We start from the raw sequence: 10,372 nt of genomic DNA on the forward strand, positions 1-10,372 counted from the left end.
CTGTTTTTTTTTTTTTTTCCCATTTTATTTATTTTTTCAGCGTAACAGTATTCATTCTTTTTGCACAACACCCAGTGCTCCATGCAAAACGTGCCCTCCCCATTACCCACCACCTGTTCCCCCAACCTCCCACCCCTGACCCTTCAAAACCCTCAGGTTGTTTTTCAGAGTCCATAGTCTCTTATGGTTCGCCTCCCCTTCCAAATTTTTTTTTTTTAATAAACATATAATGTATTTTTATCCCCAGGGGTACAGGTCTGTGAATCTCCAGGTTTACACACTTCACAGCACTCATGATAGCACTTACCCTCCCCAATGTCCATAGCCCCCTCCCCCTCTCCCAATCCCACCTCCCCCCAGCAACCCCCAGTTTGTTTTGTGAGATTAAGAGTCATTTATGGTTTGTCTCCCTCCCAATCCCAAGCTTAGCTGTTTTATGTGGATCCACGTGGAGACTCCTTCTGGCCGCACCAGGCTTCCGCCACGAAAGCCCCCATAATCATCACAGTCACGGCAGCCAGACCCAGTCGGATGAGGTTGCCCGAGGTGTAATCCCGGGACGCGGCCCCTGGGGGAGCTGGGAGAGAGGAAAGGATGAGCAGCAGCTGGAAAGGAGCATCCCTCCTTCTCACGTGGACCTGCCCGGTGTGACTGTCCTGCACCTGCTGGTGTTTCCTGGTCAGTGCTCAGCTCTACCTCCCCTGACGCTGTCGTCACTCCACACAACGTGGGATTTCCTGAGAGCTGTAGTGGCTCTTCCCTGGTCTCCTTCCCAGTGTCTCTGCCTTACCTCTCCCCCTTCCTGTCCTTGCTCGTCATCTCATTTCCACCCTCCCGCACTGCCCTTTCCCCTTCTCCCTCCTCGTAGTAGGAACCAGGCTTAGCAGCAACCCCAAAACCCACCGTTGCACAGAGAATGGAAGTCGTTCAGGGGTGCATCTGCTCCCCCCTCATAGCAAAGACTTATTCTGTGCAGCCAGTGAGCTCAAGAAAATTCTAGCTTAGTAGCTGGGTGTCGGGACCACCGTGCGTTTCAGTTCAGCTTCACCCAAGAAGAGCTCGGGCTCGCCATTGGCCCTGGTTCCCAGAGGGAACCGGCATCTGACTCCTCCAGCTCAACACACGCCAGGAGCGCAGAGTTCGCGTCGAAACTCATCAGCAGCAACGCTCCCTGGAGACAGAGTCCGTGGGCAGAGGCCCGTGAGGACGCCACCAGGCCCAGGATGCCCTCTGCACCTCTCGGCACTGCCCGCCCTGACCTTGCGTCCTAACTACAGAACGTTCGCCGACCACAGTGCACGCGCAAACGTGCACGACGCCGAGGACGCGGGCGCAGCCTCCCACGAAGCAGCGAGTTTAGAAGAAACTGCAGCTGTGTCACGGCAGCAGGTGGCCGGGGAGCAGCGTGTTCTAAGAGTGAGAAAGGTACTGCCGTGAAGTTGCCGTCAGCAGGACGGACCACAGCTCTCGGGGACGCCCCGGGTGGCAGAAGGGGCTCTGGTCGGGGCGCGATGGGTCGTTTGGAAGAACAAGCTGAGAAAGTCTCCAAGAAGGCCAAGCAACAAAGGCCAAAGACTAGAAAGTGGGAAAGGAGAGGTTTAAAAAGGAGATGATCGGGAAAGCGAAGGAGAAACAGGAATCCAAAAGTAACAGAAGAAATGCTCTCCGGTTTAAAAAAGGAATGTTGCACACCTTAAACTAACAGTGTTATAAGTCGGTTATAGGTCAAGAAAACTCAAGAAAGCCAATAAAATGGCCAAAATAAGAACAAACTAATTAATAAATTAATTAAAATTTTTAAATGCCCTAAGAAAATCGTGCAAAACCTCACCTGTCACCCGGATCTCAAGATGATTGCTGGGCTTGGAGGCCCAGAAAGGAGCGCTGGTCTGGAAGGTCACACAGCTGTAGTTCCCGGTGTCACCAGCTGTCACATTCTGGAGGGAGAAGTCTGTCTCCTTCTTTACTGGACCTTGGAGCTGAATGGGACCTGCTTCTCCTGTCTTCAGTAGAGCAAACATTATAGTCTCGTAAACACTGGCTGCCGTCTGGTACCTCAGGGTCACGGTGTCTCCTGAGGTCACCTCACCCCTTTGGTGGGCTTGCAGGGAAGGTTTAGGTAAATCTCCTGGAAGAGAAGGAGGGCTCCAAGGTCATGGGGAAAAGCCCTGCATCCCCCACCCACCCTTGTTCTCCCAGCAGGGGTTCCTGCCAACTGGGGGAAATGACAGATCCCTGGTCTCACCCTCCTTCCACTCTGACTGCGGGAAGGTGATTTCCCCTTCAAGCCCTGGCTCTTTCTGTTCTGTGTCTCTCCGTCTCCCCTTGACCGCTCCCTCCCTCGGTCCCCCCACACACACCTGTCCCTGGAAGACCCTGTGTCCCTCTGAGGCACCCTCCTCACCTGTCACCAGTAGTAGGAGGACGTCACTGGGCTGTGAACGTGTGTGTGGGGGCCCCCCGTCTATAGTAGTCACAGGTGTACTCTCCAGCGCTGTTGGTTTGTAGGTCAGTGAGCTGAAATTCAGCCAGTCCATCGGTGGAAATCCATGATTGCACAGACTCCAAAGGAACTTTTCCCTTTCTGAGAACAAAGTTGACATTCTTGGTAGAAGTCTGGCATCTCAGCGTCACGTTACCCGAGCGAGGCATCACCGAGCTGGGCCAGGCCCTGAGAGAGGGCTTGGGAAGGGACTCTGGAAGGAAGCAGAGATCAGGATGGGGTTTGGTGCCCTTGTCTGCTCCTGGGAAACCCCTGGAAGGAAAGAGAAGCGATACGGGGGTGGGGGGGTTGGAGTGAAGGAGAAGGAGGGTGTGACTGCAGGAACTCACCGTCAGTCCCCCTGCTTCCTTGGCCAGCACACAGCCCTGCAAGAGAACCATCCATGAGCCACAGGCACCCGCCTGGAGCCTGTCCCGTGGGGCCTCCCGGGGGCTGCCGCTGAGAAGGGACCCTGGAGGTCAGGCCTCTGGGGCTTCTCATTTTCCCACGCTGGACTGTGGCTCCAGCTCTGCTCCCGGCTCCTTCCTCACTTCTCCCAGAAGGTCTCCTGTGCAGCTCGCTTCTCCCACAGCCCCAGGACCTGTCCTGGTTCCACAGATGTCCACAAACCTCTCTGTTCGCAGCTTCCGTCCTGAACCACTCTCAGTCTTGCGTTTCTCTCGAGCTGATGTTACAGCCTGTGGACTCCCCGCACCTCACCCTTGGCGGGTAGAAGGCAGGAACCGTGGGAAAGATGTGGGAGCACCGGACTGGAGTGTGAGCCTAGCCCACCTCTGAAGTTATTTGAGACCCTGAGTGGCACCGAGGGTCTGCTGACAGTCTCACGTGCGCCGGGAGAAGCCTCTGCCGAAGGCTGCCGGGTGCTGCGAGTGACGGTTTATAGAAACTGTGCACTCGTACCTCGGGAGCCACAGGATGTCACTCCCTGTGAGCAGCTGGCAGGCAGGGCTTGTGTTCTTCCCCACAGCGTGCCCAGCATCTGTGCAGGTCCCTGCACACAGTAGGACCTCAGCAAACGCACACTGACAGGCTAATGAGATGCGTGTGTAAACACAGCTTCTCCGAGGATGTGACGAGATGCAGCGTTCCCCTAACTTCCCCATCCTCCTCCCGCGAGGCCAGCTCCATTTCCAGACCTCACCAGGTCACCCACGTCCACTTGGGAGTCGGTGCTGGCTCAGAGATGGAGGGGGCTCTGTCCCTGGACAAGGCCAGTTAAGTCAGCCTCAGCCTTTAATCTAGTGAGTTTCTGATCCCGTCTTTGCCATGATCTCTTTTCATCTTTTGATACTCCAAGTAGGACAGAGGTTACTGCTTTGCCCTCTCAAACAAGCCTCAGAGAATCCCTGTGGTTATCCCAGAACGGGGAAAACCTGCCTCCTCCGCTCTCCCACACTTGGGTCCGTCTGTAGGGTACCCGAGCTCAGTGGTTCCTGTCCTTGGCTGCACATTGTGCTCCCCTGGGGGACGGGGGCGCTTAGAGATCCCAGGGCCCAGACCAAACCACAAAAGCCTTGAATCCCAATCACTTGGGATAGGGCTCAAGAACCAAACTTGCGAAATCTCCTGGGAGATACAAGTATTCCGCTGAGTGACCAAACCTAGAAAAACATTTCTCAAGGCTGCAGCACAGATATTCGAAATCCGTTGGTGTAGAAAGAGACTTGCAAGTGATGGTGGGCATGTTTCTCTCTGACCATCACGGGCACCGCCGTTATTGCCCAGATGTGGTGGTTAGAGTTTGGCCTGAGTTCTAAGATCTTGTTAAAGATAACATCAAGCCTGTTTACAGAATTTACTGGAAGAGAGAGATTGCTGTCCGTCCACAGATACTGGTCGGACCTATGTTTCTAAGAAATTTACTTTTTTTGGAGGGGGGCTGTGTGAAACAGTTTTGTGTCTTAGTTGTGAAAAGGGGGGAAGTTACCTTTGTGTTAAAATTGCGTGGACCAATCAAAAATATTACTCTCCACGTTTTGAAAAAGCGATAATGAGCCAAAAGTTGAAGAGACCCAAGCATCCACCAGCGGACTCCTGGACAGAGACCAGGTGTGTGGTCTGTAGACAGGGGAGGATGATTCTGCCATAAAGAGGAACGGAATTCTGATAGATGCCACAGCACCAGTGGGCTTGGAAAACATTATTCTGTGTGAAATCGGCCAAATGCAGAAGGGCAAATATTGTATGATTCCACTTACACGAAGTACCTAGAATAAGCAAATTCATGCAGACAGAATATAGAACAGAGGAGGCTGGGGAGAAAGAGAGGAAGAACACTTTTTGATTAACGAGTGCAGAGTTTATGTTGGGGTTGATGAAAAGTTTTCGGGTGAAGGCTGCGCGTCATTGTGAATGCATTAAGTGCCGCTGACCAGATACAGAGAGTTAAGAGGATCAATATTATTTAGGTGTAATTTACTACAATAAAATTGGGAGCATAATGAGTGTGTTTAGGGTATTGAAAACTCTCGCAGTCAGTGAATCCACAGAGAACGGGAACAGGAAAAAGGTGGGCAGAGCACGCATCGGTGGACACCCAAATGTATTAGAGGTCCCCCCCGCCCCATGCCTGGGAAGCAGCGTGACCCGAACTCTGGGCTGAGCCTGTTCTCTGAGCGCCAAAGCCCTGGGAGCCCAGATCTTCGTTTATCCCGCCGTGCTTGGTGAAGAAGAAGAGGAACCGCGGCACTGAGCCTGTGCCCTCTTGACGGACCTTGCTGAGTGGGAAGTGGGAGTCCCTTCTCTCCACACAGCAGGTGAGAGCCGCCAGTGAACAGCAGCCTTGTGTTGCGGCGGAGAGCAAGGGAAGGGCACAAGCTTACGGATGACCCTGCAAGAGCCTGTAAGTTCTTAGGGACGCAGGACGTCTCTGGGCTGTGTGAGATGCCCAGAGGAAGTAGGCATCTGAATATAAATTCCCAATGGCATGGACACTGCGGTGGGATTGTGGTCAGGGCCGAGAAGTCTGCGTGGGCGCGCTCTTGGCTCATGGGACATTCTGAGGCCTGTGGAGATTTGGAGTTGGGGCTGGCTCAGTGGGTTAAGTGTCTGCCTTCGGCTCAGGTCCTGCTTCAGATCTCAGGGTCCTGGGATCGAGCCCTGCATTGGTCTCTCTGCTCAGCAGGGAGCCTGCTGCCCCCTCTCTTTCTACCTGCCTCTCTGCCTACTTGTGATCTCTCTCTGTCAAATAAATAAAATCCTTAAAAAAGAAAATTCGGAGTTTTTGCAAAACCTCCTCCATCAGCCCTCTCCTGCACTCGCCCAGACACTCAGGTCCCAGCGCCTTTGAGGGAGGTGTTGGGAGGGATGTAGGAGGTGATGTAAGGAACGTGCTCTGGGGCAGCCTGACGTCTTGGGATCAGAGAACTTTGGTGATAGGGAGGCAGTTTTAGCACAAAGACCTGGTAACATCCCCCTTTTCACTTCCAAAACACAAAACTGGTCCACATGGGGTAAAAAGGAATCTTTCAGAAACACGGGTCTAACCCCTTCCATAGCCTGTGCTCTGGTAGCTTGAAGCGGATTCAGAGCTTTGCGGAGCTGGGTGGTTGGCGGTGGGACACACCCTCCGGTCACATGGGACTCATCCTGGGCTCCCAGGCCCCCCGCACAGCTCCGCTCAGCCTATCTCATCTCAGCTCATCTTGGTCTTCAGCTCAGAAGCCTCATTGCTTAGGGGAGCAACAGGAAGTCCACTAGGAGAGACTCACTATTTCTCAAAGACAACATGAAAAGGAAAAGGTTAATCCTGGATGCCCGGGGGTGTAGTGGGTTAAGCGTCTGCTTTCAGCTCAGGTCATGATCCCAGGGTTCTAGGATCGACTGAGTCCCGCATTAAGCTCCCTGCTGAGCAAGAAGCCTGCTTCTCCTTCTAACTCTGCTGCTCCCCCTGCTTGTGATTTCTCTGTCTCTCTGTCAAATAAATAAATAAAGTCTTTGAGAAGAAAAAAAAAAGGAAAGATTAATCTCATTAATGTGAGGAAGATCAGGAACCTTCGAAAGGTGGAAACAAGCCAGGGGACCACCAGCAGGTGGGCAGATCAAACGGGATCCATACATAAGCAGCATAGTCCTCAGCCACGAAAAGGAATGAAAATCTCATACGCGTGTCCAGGGAAGTTCTCTGGACAGAGTGGAATCAGTGTCTCACTCGGCCAGAGGAGAATGAATGATGCAAGGAATGATAAACATGAAAAGAGCATCTTTTTGAGCAGGGACTGGTCATGCATGCTTGAACCTGACTGTGAAAGTGATTCCAAAAGATGAGGGAAGTTGCAGCGATGGGCATGTGTTCCCTGGGCCCCGCAAGGACTGTGTGCAGGAGCGGAGTCCTCAGACCTCGGTGGTAGTCGCCGTGTCCCTGCCTTCTCTCTGCACACAAGCAGCTGTGTCTTCCCAAGGCGAGCCTCTGGCGTCAAGGGTGCTCCGGGGAGGAGCCTGGGGTCTCGGGATCAGAGAACCATGGCCAGAACAGGAAGCCGAGTGCAGAGGGCCACATGGAGGTGAGTCCTTTTTCCCTGACGTTTTGTGGCTATGACCTTTGTTGGTTTCTGGAAACCAGTTCATTCTGAGGTACAGTTCCAGTCCTGTAACTGGGGACATTCTGAACCACCCCTCTCTACATCCTCAGGCTTTTTCCAGCCCAGAGTCCTTCCAGACACGCCTCGAGTGCTCCATACCGTGGACCCCATGCATGTGTCCCTCTTGGTTTAATGTTGTGGCTGAGTGGAAACATTTTTGGAGCTTGGCAGCTCTGGGTTGAGATTTGGCTGCCCTTTGGCACAGGTGGCAAGTCTGCGCAGTCTGAGGCAAATCTCTTCAGGTGCGATTCCTCATTTGTAAAAGTGGACCTCGTCCTCTCTTGTAGGTTTTGGGGGTTTTTTGAGGGGGATAGGTCAGAGTGGTATTCCCCAAATGAGGAATACATCCCATCCATGTTTTGTGTGATGATTTTAGGTGGAAGGAAGGACAGTCAGAGCAGTACATGGGGGTCCCTGGGAGGCACAGTTAAGCTTCGGACTTTTGGTTTCGGTTCAGGTCGTGATCTCAGGGTGCTGGGATCAAGCCCCATGTGGGGCTCTGTGCTCAGGGTGGAGCCTGCTTGAGAGACTCTCTCTCTCTCTTCCCCCTGACCCTCCCCCAACTCTCGCGTGCGCATGATCACTCTCTCTTAAATAAATAAATCTTTTTTTAAAAGGCACTGGGGGGTGCCTAGGTGGTTCAGTGGATTAAGCCGCTGCCTTCGGCTCAGGTCATGATCTTGGGGTCCTGGGATGGAGTCCTGCATCAGGATCTCTGCTCAGCAGGGAGCCTGCTTCCCCCTCTCTCTCTGCCTGCCTCTCTGCCTACTTCTGATCTCTCTCTGTCAGATAAATAAACAAAATCTTTAAAAAAGAGAAAAAAGGCACTGAACGATCACGTGCAGAAAGCACTCCTGTACAGCTTCGATTTGTCTCCAAGAAAGTCTCCTTGAGGGATGCCTGGGTGGCTCAGTCATTAAGCCTCTGCCTTTGGCTCAGGTCATGATCTCAGGGTCCTGGGATCAAACCCCGCATTGGGCTCTCTGCTCAGCAGGAAGCCTGCTTCCCCCTCTCCCCCTTCCTTTCCCTCTGCCTGATGTTTCCCTGCTCATGCGCACGCTCGCGCGCGCGCCCTCTCTCTCTCTCTGTCATAAATAAATAAAATCTTAAAAGTAAAAGAAAAAGCAAGCCTCCTTGAAACTAGTCTCTGATATATATGGATTGTGGCTAATTGTCTTTATACTAAGATACTGTTTATTTGTCAAGAGAGTAAACAAGGACAAGCAGGGGGAGCAGCAGGCAGGAGCAGCAGTAGACTCCTGGCTGAGCAAGCAACCTGAGGCAGGACTCGATCCCAGAACCCTGGGATCATGACCTGAGCTGAAAGCAGATGCTTAACCGATGAGCCACCCAGGCACCCCTTGGCTAGTTGCCCTTATAGCAAAGAACTAGCAGGTCTCAGCCTTGGAAGCTGATGAGGACCAGCATGTGTAGTTATAATATCTTAATATTGTTTCCTTATTGTTGCATTTACTTTATAATTCTTGTATTTGACCTGGATTTTTATTCATAGTATGGAGAGTTTGTATTGTAAGCACTTTGCTTTAAGCACAAAAGGCTGACTCTGTATGAAAAACAAAACCCATTAAGCCAATAAGAACAGGTAGCAAAGGCATTTGGCAGAAATCATGAACTCGGAACAAGAGTGAGATTTCTAAAGCCTCGGTTCAGAAGTGACAGATGCATCACACTCCACAAGATTTCTGGTTCATAGTATTTGCTCGATAAACCCAAGTTGATGTTAGCTTTTCTCTTCCCGTCCTCAGTCCAAACCTTGTACCAGTTCTGTTGTTTTCTATGGTCCCAACATGTTTCCCCAGGATACTTACTGAGACAGAGGAGTGTCACTAGCTTAGAGATCATAGCAGCACATCCCTGTCAGCCTCTCGATGCCTTGCTGGGTTTGCCCTCCGTAGATGGGCCGGGAACTGGGCTGGCCACGCCTTGCCCTGTGTCTAGAGGGTGGGAAGTAACGATTTTTCTGAATTTTGCTTCCTCCTTCCACACTGCGTTCTGAAAACAGTGTTGGTCCTGCTGATTACAACGTATTTCTTACACACTGAGCTCCAAGGATGTGGTTCACAGCAAGTCCTCCTCGGTCTCAGACATCGGGGTCAAATGTATGACTCCCACCAAGTGCCCGAAGCTTGAGTCTAGAGGGTTCCTCAGAGGACATGAGGGTACTCTACTGTTGAGAAGATCGGGAAATCCTGGACAGACAGGTTGCTAGACATTCCCCACTTTTTTTTTTTAAGATTTTATTATTTGAGACAGAGAGAGAGCGATAGAGAGTGTGAGCAGGGGAGGGGCAGAAGAGGAAGGAGGAGCAGTCTCCCCGCTGAGCAGGGAGCCCAGTACGGGTTCCATCCCAGGACCCTGGGATCATGTCCTGAGCTGAAGGCAGATGCTTCCCCGTCTGAACCACCCAGGCACCCTAACATTGCCCATTGTCTTAAGAGCTAAGGACTACAGCCAAATAGTTCCTTTTTTCTTTTCTTTCTTTCTTTTTTTTAAGTGAACTTCCTGCCCATCGTAAGTCTCGAACTCACAGCCCTGAGATCAGGAGTCACGTGCTCCACTGAGTGCGGCAGCCGGGTGCCCCACCCGACAGTTCTTCCACTGACTCTGCCAGTGGGGTTCAGTTGACTGAGTTGCAGTCGTGTGTGACCCAAACACCGAGTGTGGCCGGAGAAGAATGCAGGAGAGCAGCTGCCTGGCATTGAAGTGGGAGTGTGTACCCCAGGCAAAAAGGATCTCTCTCCTTCCACACAACTTCCTAGATGGACTTTCTCTCTTGAGTAAGGCATCACTAGCAAAGCCCACAAAACCAGAAACCCAGCACGGATCCTTGGCTGAGGTTTCCTATTCCATGATGGCCATGATGTTGGTCCCAGCGGCAGAGCCCTCCGGAGGTCTCACAGGAGCCAGTGTCAATCATCGTGCCAATGTTTACCAGTAAATTATGCTGAGAAGCTGGCACAGAGCCCTCCAGGACTGTTCAGGGCACCCTACTAGCCAGTAGGTTTCATGCCATGAGCAGAGGTCGGTGTCGTGGGGGTACATTTGCATGTCAGCAGAAGAGCTCAGACCAATTCCTGCTGGAACGAACCTCACAGCATGCGCTCAAATAACCAGCATGCATGGGCCCAGTGCCACGTTCTTCAGGACTTGCAGTGACTTTCGTGAGGCCACAGTCTCTGTATCCCAAGTCATTTTTGCCTCCTGGAAAAGCTGTGTGTGACTCACAGGCTCGCTCTTAGCCAGGAAATGAAATTATCAGAAGGTCTGA

General features: G+C 52.1%; 1 protein-coding gene across 1 annotated transcript; it reads right to left on the bottom strand.

The window, feature by feature from the left end:
• Nucleotides 1-424: 424 nt before the first annotated feature.
• On the bottom strand, nt 425-9,007 carry LOC123931450 (T-cell-interacting, activating receptor on myeloid cells protein 1-like). The gene is given in 6 exon segments (XM_045988553.1): nt 425-577; nt 1,832-2,128; nt 2,405-2,453; nt 2,455-2,696; nt 2,833-2,868; nt 8,913-9,007. Coding segments are annotated over 6 exon segments (801 nt in total). The 5' UTR covers nt 8,947-9,007; the 3' UTR covers nt 425-434.
• Nucleotides 9,008-10,372: the final 1,365 nt, after the last annotated feature.

The sequence above is a fragment of the Meles meles genome, chromosome 19 (genome assembly GCF_922984935.1).
Source record: "Meles meles chromosome 19, mMelMel3.1 paternal haplotype, whole genome shotgun sequence".
In the NCBI taxonomy this organism is placed as follows: domain Eukaryota; kingdom Metazoa; phylum Chordata; class Mammalia; order Carnivora; family Mustelidae; genus Meles; species Meles meles.